Source organism: Plectropomus leopardus, chromosome 19 (assembly GCF_008729295.1).
Source record: "Plectropomus leopardus isolate mb chromosome 19, YSFRI_Pleo_2.0, whole genome shotgun sequence".
NCBI lineage: Eukaryota > Metazoa > Chordata > Actinopteri > Perciformes > Serranidae > Plectropomus > Plectropomus leopardus.
The window spans coordinates 19,807,488-19,824,433 of record NC_056481.1 but is presented as its reverse complement, the minus strand read 5'-3'; the positions used below and the strand labels follow the sequence as shown (position 1 = coordinate 19,824,433).

The following is a 16,946-nucleotide window of genomic DNA, read 5'->3' as shown; positions in this document are numbered from 1 at the left end:
TTTGTAGAGCAGCAACCTCTGTTTTACTTCAACTATTAAAGTTACTACTGCTACAGTTAATTTGTCAGAAATGCAGTATATCTATATACGATCCTCACTGTTAGACGCCTCTAAATCCCCCACCTATTACGAACTTCTCCTTTATATTATCTATAAACCATATTGATTTTGCTGAAAGTAGAAAAAAAAGACTGTCAATAAAATTACATAAGCTGCTGCAAATGAAATAAAGATTAAGTTAAAAAAAAAAACAAGATTTTTGCTTCAGTGCTGCTGTGACTCATCAGAGACAGACTGGATGTGTAGGATTTTCCAAATATGGGAGAGAGACGTAGGAGGAGTGAGAACATTCACAGGCGAGTTGGGAAGATTCACATGCTGTTGTTTACTGTATTTACTGTATGTCAGATAGTTTGCGGACAAACACATTATTGTTTTTTTTTTTTTTAACAGACTGTGAATGTGACGGACTTACCTGACCCCAGATGGTCCCCTCAGAGTTTTCCACCTGCTCCCAGCGCAGCCTCTTCACACTCATGTGGTTGGTGTCCGAGGCGTGGTGGCCTGACTTGGGCAGCGGAGGGGGTTCACACGGTGGTGGCAGGGGTGGAGGCGGAGGTGGCGGGGCCTTAGAGATCAAAAAAAATTTTTTTCATTGGTAAATATTGTTCTTGTAAAGTACAATAGCTCACAACTTCAAGGTCCAGTGTGTAGGATTCAGGGGCCTAACTAATATTTATGATTATCAGTTTATAATACCTGAAATTAAGAGACCTTTTTCAGGGTTCCTACAGCTTAACGCCAGTTAGTTTAAAGTCTTCATAAGATTTTTTTTAATGCAACTCAAGTAAATTTAAGAGCAATTTTACACTAACCAAAACTGAAAAAAATGTAAATGGCATCAATTACTTAAAGTAGGTACAGTTTTTTCAATTCAGTAATAATAAAATAATACATAATTCTTTGGTTCAAGTTAAAAAGTTAGGTGATTTAAAACTTTCTAGAATGGCATATGTGGGAATCAATAAAATGACATTATCATAAATGTAACATGAATTGTTGATATACTCTTCATTAGTTGCAATAAAGAAAATAAGTGCAGTGCCACCACAGACTGTAAATGTTTATGTGAATGCTCCTGTTTTCTCAACATATACCGTCTTTTCTTTAAAAAAAGATTTGATTCTGTTATCCTGAGCTGTGTGACAGAGGCAAAGAGCAGATGAGCCGTCAAAAGATGCATTTGGTTTTCCTCTGACAATCTCAAGGTCTGTCGTCTGTATGCACACATTGTGTGATGCCAAATATAGAAAACTAACTCTTGATTTTTCTCTGCGACACCTCTGTTGCTAGGCGCTCATTGCTGCCTTGCTGCTGCATGATTATTCTGTTCTCGTTTGGAGTGTGCATCATGTTTCAAAACGACAGTGAATGCAGATGTTACCTGTTGTGTTTGGTGCTCCTGCCGTTGGGGGGTCTCATAGGTCTTGGTGTGACTGGGGAGGGTGGAGTGAGAGGCTGGAGGCTTTGAAAGCAGCGATGAGGCCGCGGGGCCTTGGGTCTGACTCTGGGATGAGCTGTGATCCTGGAGGGACGGTGGCAGAGGGCCCTGATAGCTGTGTTGGTGGTGTAGCTGGTGGTGCCTCTGTAGGACGAGTTGGCTCGGTCTCAGCGGCTGAGGGGAGGGCTGGGGGGACGGCTGGATGAGGGGCTGGAGGACTGGGTGGGGCTGGCTGAGCTGCCGGGGGAGGTAATGGGCGCGGGACGGCTGGGAGGACCGCAGGGTGGTGGAGTGGGCATGTGAGAGGCGAGAGGTGGAATTGGTGGTCTGGAAGCGCTGGTGAGTTTTCTCCATGTCGGGGAGCACTTTGTGTAGAGGAGAGCGGCTTGACAGAAGGGTCCTTGGAGGGGGCGGAGGTGGAGGGATGATAGGGTGGTGAGGCTGGAAGGGCATCCGGCTGCGGGGAACATGCTCGGGGGAGAAGCGGACAGGCGGCAGGGGGTCTGTGAACTGAACAGGGGGTGGTATCAGGGCCTGGAAAGGCGGGGGAGGCGGCGGGCTCTGGGTGGGAGGTGGCGGTATGGGTTCAGATCCTGAGGAGTAGGAGGGAGTGGAGGCCTCATCACTGCTACTGTGGTCCTCGCTGCTGCCACTGCTGAGCTGCCGAGGCATGAAACCCACATCCTGGTCCTCCTGGAAACTCATCTGGAGGGTGGAAAGGGACGCCGTCAGGCCTGATCATTACAACTTTCACCTCGATACACCCTAATAAATCTCTTATACATCATACAAATCTAAAGATAAATGCACTGTGGCTTTTTTCAGTGTTAAACTCTTGCTTATCTGTATTTTTTTTTTTCATGGGACAGAAAAGCTGAAAACAAAACAAAACAAAACAAAACAAAAGAAAAAAACACATGCTATTAAATTAACACTCATCTTCATAAACTGAGCAAAAACTTAAAAGCAATACTTTTGTTTTTGCTCCCACTTTTAACATGTTTTTAAACATGCTTAAAGATCTGAGACTTTTTTAATGCACTCAAAAGATATATTTCTTTCAAATTTTGGTCGCAAATTTGTTAAAGTCTGTGTTAGTGAGCACCTCTCCTTTCCAAGATAATCCATCCACCTGATAGGAAGAGAACGACCAAATGTTTCCCATTCTATTCCTGAGATATGACGTTGAGTAAGTAGTAGTAACAGAAAAGTGTTTTTGCAGAATGTTATGATATCACAGTGAACTTGACCTTTAAACCTTTTGGTTATAAAATTTCATAATTTGATCATTTTTTCCTGTTAGTGTAAAGTTTTGTCAGAATTGGAAAATGAATATTTAGATATGGCCAAAAATGGTGAGGTTTAGTGAGGTCACACATAACTTGACCTTTGACCACTTAATTTCATTCTTGAGTCAGAGTGGACGTTTGTGCCGAATTTGAGGAAACACCCTCAAGGTATTATTGAAATATTGCATTCAAAAGAATAGGACAGACACAAGGTTACAGTGACCTTGAGCTTTGACCTTCAACCACCAAATTATAGCCAGTTCATACTTGAGTCCGAGGGGACGTTTGAAGAAATTTGAAGAAATTTCAACAAGGTGTTCTTGAGATATTGCAATTACGAGAATGACAATGATGGACAACCCAAAAAAATTTGTTAGAATTTTCCGAGAAGCGCAGCAGAAATGAATTTTCTGTTCACAGATATCCCAAAGAATCAGTCAATGTCTGGTGTGACACCATTTGTCTCCTGCAGTGCGACATGTCCCCTTTATGTCAAGTTGATCAGGTTGTTGAATGTTGGTCCTCTCCTCTTCAATGGCTGTGTGAAGCTGCTAGATATCAGCAGGAAGTGGAGCATGCTGTCGAACACTTGGATCCAGATTATCCCAAACACGCTCTGTGGTTACATGTCTGGTGAGTCTTCAGGTCATGAAAGAACTGGGATGCTTTCAGACCCAGAACTGAGTACAGATCAACACGGGGCCATGCACTATCATGCTGCAACATCAGGTCATGGTGGCAAATCAATAGTATGATGATGGCTCTCGGGATCTTGTCACGGTATCTCTGTGCATTCTAAGTGGCGACTAATGCATCTGTGTTCGCTGTCTATAGCAAATGCCAGCCCATACCATAACCCACACACACCATATGTGCCTCTGCCATCTGCCCGGTGCAGTGTGAAACTGTGATTCATCTGTGAACAGAACTCTTCTCCAAAGTGCCAGACACCTTCAAAGGTAAGCAGCTGCCCACTCAAGTTAGTTACGACGACAAATGTACATGAGCGTCTCTGAGACGGTTTCTGATGGTTTGTGCAGAAATTCGGGTGTTCAAACCAATTGCTGGATCAGCTGTTCAGGTGGTTGATTGCAGATGATCTTGTGGGTGAAGATGCTGGATGCAGAGGTCCTGGTCTGGTCTGCAGTTGTGTGGCTTGTTTGATGTACTGCTAAATTCACGACACTGGAGACGTCTTATGGAAGTGAATTGAACATTCAGTCTAACAGCTCCTGTGGTCAGCAGCCAGTGGCACGCTCCATCTGCAGCTTTGTGTTGTGTAATTACAAATTTTATAGTGCCCTTTTGAGCCAAGTTTCCACCAAAAAATACCTATTTCCACTGCAGACAGTACTACGTCCAACGGACTGCAGTGTTACTAGCTCCAACTTTTAGTATCAGATCAGTGTGCTAGGCATCCCAAAAGAGGGGTGACGAAAAATAAGGTCGGTAAGGAAGGAATCTAATGGTACAATCCACAATGGAATCACAAAAATAACCATTCTAATGTGTACCAAACTGAACTGAACTGAACTGGGCTAGACTAGACTAGACTGGACTGGACTGGACTGGACTGGACTGCTTGGTGGAAACAGGGCTTTATTGTGACCATTCGAAGGCACAACTGTGCAGTAATGATGCTGTTTAATCTGACACAGGTTAAAATAAACAGCAGGTGGATGGATTATCTTGGGAAAGTGGAATTGCTCACTAACATAGATTTTAAAAGAGAAATATATCTATGGAGTGCATTAAACAAAGGTCTATAGCTTTAACTTAAACCTGAGAGAAATGGGAGCAAAAACAAAAGTGTTGTATTTAAATTTTTGTTTAGACTTGTTATAGATCACAAGAAATCTAATAATGTTGAATCTATTGTTAAATACTTAGAGATCAGTTTTAAAATATGTGCAACCCCATGAATTATGTACGATAAGCTGCTCTCCCCATTTCTGACGACAAACACAAAGCCACCCCCACTGCTGTAATTAATAATTCAGGTGAAGATTTAAAGTCAGCCAGTACCTTATTATCGTTATTATAACCTTAGGCAGATAAAATGACACTCTACTGTATAACTGAGTATCATGTTTACTTACAGGCACCCCTCTTCTTCTGAAACCATGACAACCACCTTGATATATCTGTTCATGTAACACAAGTGTTCATTGTAGCGTACATTAGAGCTGCTCTAATGTCAACATGCAACACTACAACTTCAGTCTAATGAGCATTTTGTTTCTTATCTGATGAGAAGCAAAATGCATAGCAATAAAATTGTCTGTAAATCATGCTACATGTTATATTTCAGAGTTAGTATAAACAAAAAAAATCATGACAGTACTTGCTTTTACAGAGTATCTTATATTGTGGTCAGACTGCTCTACCACACATAATCGGCATCGTTTCATGGCAAAAATACCAACAGTATTACTGGCATGAAATAAAGCCTGTCAATCATTCTATTTGAGCGGTTAGACCACAGACTGTATAAAAGAAGTGGACGTGAAGTGGACAGTAACGTCCCCCACTGGTTTGTGGACTCCTTATTTGAAGCCTATTTTGGCCATTGTCTTCTTGTTTTCGTGGTGACAGCAGTGACCATATTTAGACAAAACGTTGGTTGCCGTGGAGGATTCACATTGCTCAATCTCTATCCTGAGTGACAGGTCGCCAAAGTACTGACTTGTTTATCACAAATTAGCCACACCCTATAGCATACCCTGTTTTATCATCTATTTTACGTCCTTTTTCCTCAGAGGTGACGCTATAGTTAGTATATAATATATAGTTTCGACAAAGTCCTTTCTTTACATCTCCTTTGCATTTTTACACAGAATCAGAAAATAGCAGGCCAGCATCGAGGAAACGAAAGATGCATGATGTTTAACACAACAGCGTCGACCTCTAGTGTGACACATTGAATTTGTCGGCAGCTCTTTCTAAACAATAACAAAACACATAAATTCCCATCATTTAGCTTCCCTGTTTTATGGTGGCTGATCTCGACCTCCGCTCAGAGGGTAAGGAGCTCCTGGACCTCACTGTTTCAACAATTTGCTGCATTTACTGCCACTGTTATTCTTTGAGTTAAACTGTTGCTGGCTACTTTTTAAATCTCCCTCTCTGGGTCACACGCATAACATGCTGTCACAACCATCCCATTTATGTTCCTGTCCTGCATTGGCTTCACTTTTTAAACCTGGAGGCTATGTCCACTTCTTTTATACAAACCATAACTTATGCTCAGACATTACAACTAAAAATAATTTTTTTGTACTTAATTTGACATGGAGAAACTTTAAACCTAAAATAGAAACAAGGAATAATGAGATATTGAAATATATATTCTACAATAAAAATAAAAAAATTACCAAAAAAAAGTACACATAAAAACAAAGCGTGAACTCCTTGTTTGTGTATAGCTACAGCTGACATGTCTACCTCACCTCCTCATAGTCGTTCTCCCCAGGTACAAAGTCGTCCACCAGAGTGACCCGGTGGCCCAGCTGCTCGCTCAGAGCATCCAGGAACTTGTCTGTGTCCCGGCTGCGAGGTGGGCGGGAGAAGGTGAACAGCTTCTTGCGGCGGGTCAGCGTGTTGGGACCGCTGTCCGAGGGCTGAGGGGAGGCAGGAGGGCTCTCCAGGCTGACGTAAGGGTTAGATTCGACGCTGCTCTGGTGGTGGATCTCATACACAGGTGTGGGGAGGGGCTCCTTCCAGGACAGAGACAGGCCGGATTTACGGCTCCCTGTGATGGAGATCAAAGATGTCAGCGTGGTGCACTTATTCAGTTCCACTGTGCTGCATTATCAAACGCTGACACTGCAGGGAATTTTTTAAATATAGGCCTAATGCTACTTATTCCCTCAAGAAATTATGTGTGACATTCTCGGGCATGTTGTTGCCTCAGGGATCCTTTCATCTGAGCGGTTACCATGGCAACAAAACAATAAGCTGCAGGCTCCTGTGCACATATAGATTGTGTCATTTTAATGAATTCTAACCTAAACACATTGATTGGTTCTCGTGCCATGTTCACATCAGAATTTTAAACACCCAAAACAATTTTGTTAATACAATCCCAATTCTAAAAAAGTTGTAATGCTGTGTAAAATGTAAATAAAAACAGAATGCAATAAATTGTAAATTTGTTGTTTTTTGTAAATATACACTAACTCTGAATTTGATTCCTTCACCATGTTTAAATGAAGTTGGGACAGAAGCATGTTTACCGCTGTGTGACATCACCTTTTCTTTTGATGACACTGAGGAACTGGGGACACTAATTGTTGAAGTTTTGAAACTGAAATTCTTTCCCATTTTTGCTGGTTATATGACCTCAGTGTCTCAACAGTGCTTTATAATGCTCCACACATGCTCAGTGGGAGACAGGTCTGGACTGGCAGGCAGATCAGTCTCGTAACTGCACTCTACTACAGTAGCTGCACTCACTACAAAGCCACGCTGTTGAAACACGTGCTCAATGTGTCTTGCTGGAATAAGAGGAGACGTCCCTAAAAAAGACGTTGTCTGGATGGCAGCATATGTTGCTCCAAAACCTGTGTGTACCTTTTAGCATTCATGGTGCCTTCACGAATGTGAAATTACCCATGATGCCATGAGAACTAACCCCTACACACACGCACAAACACCATCACAGATGCTGACTTTTAACTTTGAGCTGGTAACATTTTGGATGGTCCTTTTCCTCTTTAGCCTGAAGGACACGGAGTCCATGATTTCAAACTACAGTTTGAAATGTTGCCTTGTCAGACCACAGCACACTTTTCTACTACTCAGTCCATCTCAGATGAGCTTGGGGGGTAGAGAAGTTTACGGGGTTTCTGGATGTTGGTGCTTATTTATTAGGATATGTGACATTTTAAGTAGTATCCACTTGTATTTAAAAATCTAACGTGACATGAACATGGCATCTGTCATGTGCCACTTAGGCTTTAAGTTATTCAGTTTTATTTCTTACAAAATTCAACAACTCATTTTGCATATACATCAAACCTAAACAGCACATGATTGTGAACCACTGATGAAAGCATGTGTCTGAAAGCATGGGCACATTGTGTGTGTGTATAGTTCTGTGTTTGGTGTGTGTGCTTCAGCCCTAGAGTACCTGTGAGAGGGGGGAGTGTGAGGGGGGAGAGAGGGCGCCCGTAGGCCTCAGTCTGTCCCTGGCCCTCAGGCTCCACTGAGGAGCCACCCTGCAGCGGCGGCACACTCTTCCCCGCGTACACATTCTCCAGCTCCGTGTACACCCCTGTCATCTACGGGTGGAGGCATGATCAGCTGGTTAACACACAGTTCGCTTTGAAGGTCTGCGGCTGTTAGCATTTTGGGAATCTAATATTTCATGTCAAATCAATTACAAGCAGACCTTCAAATGATGTGAGAGCACAGTAACATTACAAGCATCCATTATGCCAGTGGCTGAGCAGCTCGGTGCTGAGAAGCTGCAGTTATACCTACATGATTGAGGTCAGGGGACTCGGGGAAGGAGGTTCCATCTCCAGACTGCCTCTCCTCCGGGCTCCCAGATTCATCCACATGAATTCCTACAGCACAATAAGGCATGAACAGTGACACATGGACATAAGCCTCCTCCTTCCATCCATCCACCCACCCCCGGCTGAGAGGAGGAGAGAGGATGGAGCAGAGAGGAAGAGTGCGGAGGAGACAAAAGACAAAAAGCTTGGCTTGTTAGCGATGGCAATGGAGAACTATGAATGAAATCTGCTGGAAATAAACTCTGTGAGCTTGTGGACATTATCCAAAGCGCAGCTGAGATATGGAGTTAATGTATGAGTGTATGACAGCCATTTTTGTCTTATAAGGCCTTCAGGTCTCCACAGACAGTTTGCTGAGCTCACATCTTTTTCAGCAACAGTCTAACAATTACACCGATTCCCACCTGGGAGCTGACCAGCGCAAACTCAGCCTTATTACTGCAGATCAACCGGAGCTAGTGGGGGTTAGCTGCCACGCCAGAGGGAATATTAATGGTACAGTAACTGCTGAAGGAAGCTCATTTACCGCCTAGTATGTCCAGGGATTCCACCCTGAAAAAGATGCTATAATACTGAATTAATAATGAGGAGGAGATTTTTTTTGCCTGCTTGAGGGCAGTGGAAACAGACATCATCACCATTTAAGTTGATGTGGTGATCACGTTTGAAGTTCATCCGTGAAGAGAAACAGATTATTATGATGTCTCTGCTCAGTTATGAGTCTCTAAAATTCCCTTTTGGCGGAGACGTTTTGAAAGCTATTAAAACCTGTGTATAAACAAAACCAGCCCTGTGGAGATTACACTGATTTTAAATGCGTGTTCTTGTTGTTGTCGTGTGCAGCGTACCCATCCCCAGGTGAGTCCCGATGATGCAGTCATCAGAGCTCCTCTCTCTGAGGCTGCTGCGGTACGACGTCCCCGTCACGCGCATCGAGCTGCTTCGCCGGTGGTGTTCCGGGCCGACATCAGGCTCTAGCACCGCTGCAAAACATAAACACACACACACACACACACACACACACACACACAGACACACACACAAATACTAAAATTAATAATATTTACAAGCTAATCATACAGTCATTACACTGTAAGGAGGCCCATTTCTGTCATTGTGCTTTAAAGAAACATCCAGTGAAACATTTTAAAAACTAACTTTCACTAAATATTATTATCTCAAAAAATGACTTACCCCCCCCACCACCACTTTTCTCAACTTAATGACTTCATATCTCTAGATAATGACTGGGTCTCGCCTAGGGGACCAAATGTGACTTAGTATAATGAGTTTGTATTTATAAATATTGTAGTGTTGTAGTATTTATTATTATTACAGTCTATTTTCTTTAGATGAGTCATCATTAAGTTTGTCATTATAATGACTTCATTTTTTTTCACTTTGGTGTAAACTGGTAATAACTTGTGTTTGTGTTAATTATAAAAAAAACTCCCTAACAGTACGTATAACACCAGGTGGCAAACCATACAATTTAGATTTCTAATTCCATTGATATTTATTTATCGATTGTCTGCTGTCACTGTACGTGTCTGATTTCCACGTTATGTTTCTGACTCACCGCTGCTTTTGAAACCCAGGAAGCGAGACAGCTTGCCCTGGCAGCGCTCCTGCTCGTCATACGTCAGTAGCTGGTAGATGAACTGCCAGATCAGCTGTTTGGCCGGAGTGTCCAACACCGGAAAAACGTCCACTATCAGAGTGTCCACATTCCTGCGAACACACACACACAACCAATTCATCCTTACACATATTTATATAACCAGCCCCGTTTCCTGCTGGGTAACTGACTGCCATATGATGTGAGGATTTAGATTTAGATTCTATGCATCTGTAACGACACGTATAGCTGAGAGTGAGGATTAAAACACATTTTCATGAAAAGGTGGGAAGATAAGAGGGATGTCAGTTCTGGTGGGAGTTTCGCCTTCGGGTGTTTATACTGTATGCATACACTGTGGAATTCAATTTTTTGCTTCTAATCCTGCAGTATCACATGTTACCATCATCTGCAGAGCTCTATTCGTCTTTTCCTGCTTAGCTATGTGCATTTGTTTCTTCACTGCTTTTTCTTTCACCACCTCTCTTTCGCATGCATTAAGAGCATCCTCAACAGCCTGATATATTAGGTGTCACAAACACAGTTTCCTGGCAACAGCTTCCTCTCCATCAATGTAAAATACTCAGTTAACAAAGTCATGTCACCAAGAGAGTTTGACAAAAACTTTGGTGCAGACTGCAGAGCTGAATGTTTCTTCCTCCTCACACTTGCGTCCATGCTCTCTGTGCCCTCTTTTTACTATTTCATCCCACTGACCTGTGTTGGAAGAAGGTCTCCAGGGACTTGCAGACGGTGTACCTCTCCTGGATGGTCAGCAGGTGCTCCAGCTGCTGGCTGAAGGTCCGTCCATGGACTTTGATACTGGGCGGGAGAATCTCTGCCACCCACTGCAGAGAGCTGAGGGCTGGAGACCTGTGTGAAAGATGATCATTATTTATCTCCATTCATAAACTCAAACACACCACCAGTTTTCTTTCTCCTTTGTTCTACATCTTTATTGACACTTGAACTCAATCCAATTTAGTATCTGACCAAATGTCTCCCCTTCTGTTCCTCTGATACAACACTATTTTAATGGCCATCAAAGTGTTTTAGCAGAACATTATGATGTCATAGTGACCATGACCTTTGACCTCCACGTTCTAATCAGCTCATTCTTGAGTCCAAGTGGATGTTTTTGCCAAATTTTAAGAAATTTCCTCAAGGCTCTGTTGAAATATTGCGTTCACAAGAATGAGACGGACGCAAGGTCAAGGTGACTTTGTCTTATGACCACCAATATCTAATCAATTCATCCTTGACTCAAAGTGGATATTTGTGCCAAATCCGATAAATAACCCTCAAGATTTCCTTGAAATACTGCATTTATGAATGAGACAGACGCAAGGTCACATTGACCTGAACCTTTGACCACCGATATCTAATCATTACAGTCCAAGGACAATTGTGTTAAATTTGAACAAATTCCCTTAAGGAGTTCTCTGGATATTGCGTTTACAAGAATGAAACAGATGAAAGGTCACAGGGACCTTGACCTTTGAAAGCGAAATTCAAATTAATTCATTTTTAAGTCTAGGCGGACGTTTGTGCCAAATTTAGGGAAACTCCCTCAGGGCCTTCTTGAGATACTGCGTTTGAGATAATGAGACAGAGGGGGTTACAGTGACCTTTGACCACCAAATTCATATAAGTTCATTGTTGAGTGGAGGTCTGTGCAAAAATTGAAGAAATTACTTCAAGGCATTCTAGAGATATTGTGTTCACTAGAAAAGGTTGGACAGACAGACAACCCATAAACATAAAGCCTCCACTATCACTGGTTACAGAGGCATAAAAATGCAGCATCACCTGACCGAGGGATGTGATGTTAGTTCGTTTGTCATAACAGACAATGAGAAGCTGGAAATGTCAGTTTGTCAATATTTGTTGTCAGTTTATATTGACCTGGAGCGCGGTAACGTGGTGGGGGCCAGGCTCGGAGATTCTTCTGGATCTGTTTGGTCTGAGGAGTACTCGGATGGACCCTCCTCTACCACCAGAGTGGGCATCGCCCCACTGCCCTGCAGCATGGACACCACCTTCTCATGGGAACAGTTCCTGCAAAGACAACAAGGACAGGAGAGTAGGACTTGAGGAAATGATGGAGAGTTGATGGACTTTTAGCTAAGATCATATCAACTGCATGACCTCCACAGGTATAAAGTGAAATTTTAAGACTGTTCAATACCACTTGAAATAAAAAATTAAGACCAAACTTGCAAATAAAATGTTAGTGTGGCATGATGACGTTCTGTAGTCACATTTAACCACCTTTTTTAAGACACATAAAAGCTTCAGAGTTCACAGTGGGGTATTTACAGTATTTTGTGTTGCAGAACAAAACAGTTAAGTCTCTTCAGCTTGTGTTAACCAATACCTTATTTCAGACATCCAACCAAAAACACATTCAAAGAACATATTAAATTCAAGATGAGGATACAGGAGGTGCTGAAATGCTAACCAATGTCCATGTTCATTGTATGTATGTTTATTTTGTGTCTATCTACCATGATCATGTAGCACTAAACTGCATCTTTTTACAGCAGAGACACACTAGTTTTATGAAAAGACTATCTGTCCAGCAAATATTTGACATACATAATCTTTCACAATCACCAAAAATTCATATCAAGCCACCAACAAAAACATCTATTAACATTTTCTCTGTAAAATGCATTATTATTTGCATTTGTGGTACAAAATCTGCAGCAATCAGCAACATGGTAACTCCTCTTCAAGTTGTTACTATATTACCGTTGTTACATCAAAGTGAGAACATCTTATACTTCCTGTGAGATACTGTTCTAACAAGGTATCCATAATTCACCTCAGCTGTAACGGAAAGATGAAGATGATGGAGCTGAGGTCGAGAATACAACTGATTTGACTTATCTTCAACATCAATTTTTGATGTTTTTGTAAACAAACCTCATGCTCACTTTGCAAACACGACACTCAACGTACCACCATGTACTTGTTTTCTTTCTTTCTCTGGTGAACAACTCCCACTGTTTAGCTGATCACCTCCCACTGCAGCAGCAGCAGCTGCGGTGTGTTATTAGGCAGAGCAGTGAAATTGTATGGCACCAATCAAAGTCCATCAGGCCGCCATGGGAACAGCCCTATCTCACATGGCTTTCAGGGTGGCAGAATGAGTAATAACTGTTTCTTCACACAGTGCCGGGTACAGCAGCTTATAGTATATTGCTTGTTATTTGCGGAGCTCGTACAGCCACGGTTCAATTTGATCCACGCTGGATTTCTTATTGTATCTGCACGCCCACACTCACTTTCCTAGAATCCACAGGCAGAGGGTCAAGAAGTTGTTAAGTCCACAAAAGAACAATGATGACGCCCACAAAAGAAGTTTAAATAAAGGCTGCGTTCACATGTCCCATACATACACACTGTACCTGCACACACACACACACACCAAGGTTAAAAGTGAAAATTGATTCAGAGTTTAAATAAGTGTTTTGACATCTTAAGAAATATATTTCTCGTTTTATAAGAAGATCGATACCACTCTCATATCTATAATTCATAGACGGTACAAAAGAAGTGGATGCAGCCACAGTGACGTCATCGATTGGTTCATAGACTCCTGTTTTGAAGCCTCCATTTGGGCATTTTGACCATCTTGATTTTTTGGAGCCACAACCATGTATGGACAAGAATATGAAGCTGTAGAGGAGCTTCTCTGACTGAAGTAATTACATCTATAGTTACTGTAATAGACTACATAGGGATAGAATAGTGACTACTGTCTCTTAGGTGTGTTTAAAAACTGCATATTCCAGCATTTACAGGCTGAAAGAGAGGACTGTTTTCCCCTTGCTGACCACACCCCCTAACTATGACTAGACACTAACTTTATATTTGGTAGCTAGTGACTTGTCAACCACCATGCAGCCACGCTCTAAAGCATACCCTGCTTTGTGGCCTACTTTAATCTAAATGGGGCCATAAATTACAAAATGAACATCATACTATATTGAAGACTTGAAACTAGAGATTGAGGTCATAAACCACAAGAAAAATGTTACACGATACACAGACTGAAAGTCTAAATATAAGAAATGGAAGTTTGAATATATAGAATGAAATTTGAATATATGGACTAAAACATGAATATATAAAATGAAACTTGAATATATGGAAAGGAAGTTGAATATATTGACAAGAATAAGAGTTTGAAAACATGAGCTGAGATGTAAATATATAGAATTAATGTCTGAATATATGGAATAAAAGTTTGAAAATATGGGCTGAAATGTGAATATATAGAATTAATGTTTGAACATATGGAATGGAGTTTGAGAATACAGAATGAAACTTGAATATGTATGTGGAATAAAAGTTAAACAATGTAATGGATCTTGAATGTACAGATTAAAAGTTTGGATATACAGAATGAAACTTGAATATGTTATGAAATTCAAGTATATGTAAGGAATCTTGAAAATATAGATTAAAAGTTTGAATATATACAGAATTTAAGTTTGAACATACGAAGTAAAACTTGAGAATATTATATATATATATATATGTATATATATATATATATATATATATATATAATATATATATACACACATACACACACACACACACACACACACACACACACACACACACACATATATATATATATATATATATATATATATATATATATATATATATATATAAAATTAGGATATATACTACATGTAACATGTAACATTTTACCTCTGTCATATTCAGTTTATCCCTGTTTCTTGTCTTGTCCTTTCTGTCCTGTATGTAGTTTACCCATATTTAAGTGTGGTACGTTTTAAAGACTGTGTGTGTTTTGCTTTTAGAGAAAATAATAAAGAAAAGAAGGAATAAAAAAATCTGTCTTCTTCCTCTGGATCACAAATCCATCCAACATCATAGGAGTTGGATACATATAGTAAAGCTATAAAATTCTGAGAAGCTGATTTAACAGCTGAGACTTTGATTCCCTCCTGAGGATGACTGACAGGAAGCAGACACAGTGCACCTCAGGGATAATTAATGGGAAACTCTAACAAAACAAGAAAAAGCATTCCTGCGCGCTGTGATGGATTCTCTGGCACAGTCAAAGATGGTTTTCATACGAGCAGCAGATGGTTTCTCCTCCTCTCTAAATATACAGCCTCAGTTCAAGAACTTGGACGGTAGGCAAAGACAAAATACTATCACTACAACTACTGCTGCTGCTACTCACAGTAATGATATTATCTATTAAAGACAAACCTCATGTCCAGGCCATTGAGGAAGAGGATACGATCTCCTGTTTTCAGTCCACATTCCTCAGCAGGACTATCTGAGAGGGAGACAAAGATGGCAGAAAATCAGTTTCCTGGCACAACCTGAGCAGCTAACAAGGTGCCCTGAACAGACGGACAGAGCAGGGGAAGATGGTGACTAATGTGATGCTGTCAATGTGACGTCCATCAACAAACTGATGATCTCCATGCTAAATTGTTATTACGTAAGGAAACAGTGCTGTCAAAACAATCCTCGGTGGAGTCTGCACCACCGCCCCCTCATCTGTCAAATCACAGATGAATTCTCCTTTTATTGAATGTCACGCTATTGTTTTATTACCCAAAGTTTGGACATGACAAACTCCTCATGTGTGCACATTTACGGGCCACGAGACAGACTTTAAGTTTTCCTGGTTCGTCCGTAAAGGATCAGATCACGACGAGAGACACGCTACCACCCCCACCATCTTCACATCAACCTCCATAAGGCCCACTGAGTCAGCCCGCTCTGGCCCGCTGCAGCACATGATGGTGGGGGATGATGGTGGGCGGGAACAGTGCAGTCATCATCAAACACACACACGCATAACACACACACACACACACACACACACACACACACACACACACCTCCCTCCTCACTGAGCCTGAACCTGGCAAACTCCCACAGCAGTTGCCTCTCTTGTCTGCTGCTTTTATTTGCAATAACAGTTCATTAAATAACCTTTTACTGCTGGAAATGTGAAAACATGGAGCTAATTAACACGCTCACCAAAAGCTCTTATTGGCAATTAACCCGACAAATATTTAAGAGTGAGTTTCATTTTTGTGCCAAAACACTCGCTGGTAAAAAGCAGCAGGTACTGAGTAAAAAATACAATACAAAATGCTGCATTGCACAGGGTTTTGTAGTTATTCCACGTTTTGATGTTAATCTATGAAAAAAAGACATTTGAAGATGCTAGAAATTATCTAAAGGAAGACTGGACGATACAAACAATTCAACATCTGCACGACCCTGGTTGGGAGAAGCAGGCTGGAGTCCGACATGGAAGCTAAGCATTGTGGGACAGTGGATACCTAATAAACGATCCACCTAAAAAATCAATATCAGTTTAAATGTACACTATATTGGGAGTATTTTCACTGCTTTACCCTAATGTCAGACAACCCATTTTGATGGAAAAGCCATTAGCGGCTTCAGTTCCACATCTATATAGCTCTCGTCACAGTGACCAGACAAATACAGTAATTTTACCTCGCTGAACACAGGAGCTGCTGGTCTACTGCTGCTTCAATCAGTTCGTTAGTTTGTGTTATTGAGTGACTTTGGGGAATTTAAAATAACCCTTTACACACTTTCTGGTTGAATGATTGAGTGACATTTTGAATGTGAATGCCTGGGGGCCCCTGACATTTTGGAGTCCAGGGCCAGTGCTCGGTTGGCCCGTTCAGTAATATAGCAATGACTGTCGATCTTGTCATCTAGCTCTCATTACGAGAGCGAGTATTTCCTCATTAAATGATTTCTATAACTCTATATAACCCGATCTGAAAGCATATCTTTAAATGAAAACGTACAACTTTTATAGTAACGAGATAGTAAGTGCAAAAAACCTACTGATACTCTTTGGTAACTGGTGATAGCTACTGATAGCCATCTAAGTAAGAGACCTGGATACAGCGTTGGACACTGGTCCCAGGAGCACCGCTCCACCTTGCAGCCAATCCCCCAAAAGA

The 16,946-nt window shown here is 41.4% G+C and overlaps 1 protein-coding gene across 1 annotated transcript in view; it reads right to left on the bottom strand.

The window, feature by feature from the left end:
- The window catches only part of grid2ipb (glutamate receptor, ionotropic, delta 2 (Grid2) interacting protein, b), a 48,830-nt gene that overhangs the window by 12,640 nt on the left and 19,244 nt on the right, over positions 1-16,946 (bottom strand). The window contains exons 6-16 of the mRNA XM_042507863.1: positions 15,193-15,262; positions 11,836-11,988; positions 10,648-10,803; positions 9,892-10,043; positions 9,161-9,295; positions 8,275-8,360; positions 7,922-8,072; positions 6,240-6,541; positions 4,890-4,934; positions 1,445-2,206; positions 476-628 (exon numbers count right to left, since the gene is read on the bottom strand). Coding sequence (XP_042363797.1) covers positions 476-628; positions 1,445-2,206; positions 4,890-4,934; positions 6,240-6,541; positions 7,922-8,072; positions 8,275-8,360; positions 9,161-9,295; positions 9,892-10,043; positions 10,648-10,803; positions 11,836-11,988; positions 15,193-15,262 — 2,165 coding nt within the window. The remainder of the gene's footprint in view (positions 1-475; positions 629-1,444; positions 2,207-4,889; positions 4,935-6,239; positions 6,542-7,921; positions 8,073-8,274; positions 8,361-9,160; positions 9,296-9,891; positions 10,044-10,647; positions 10,804-11,835; positions 11,989-15,192; positions 15,263-16,946) is intronic.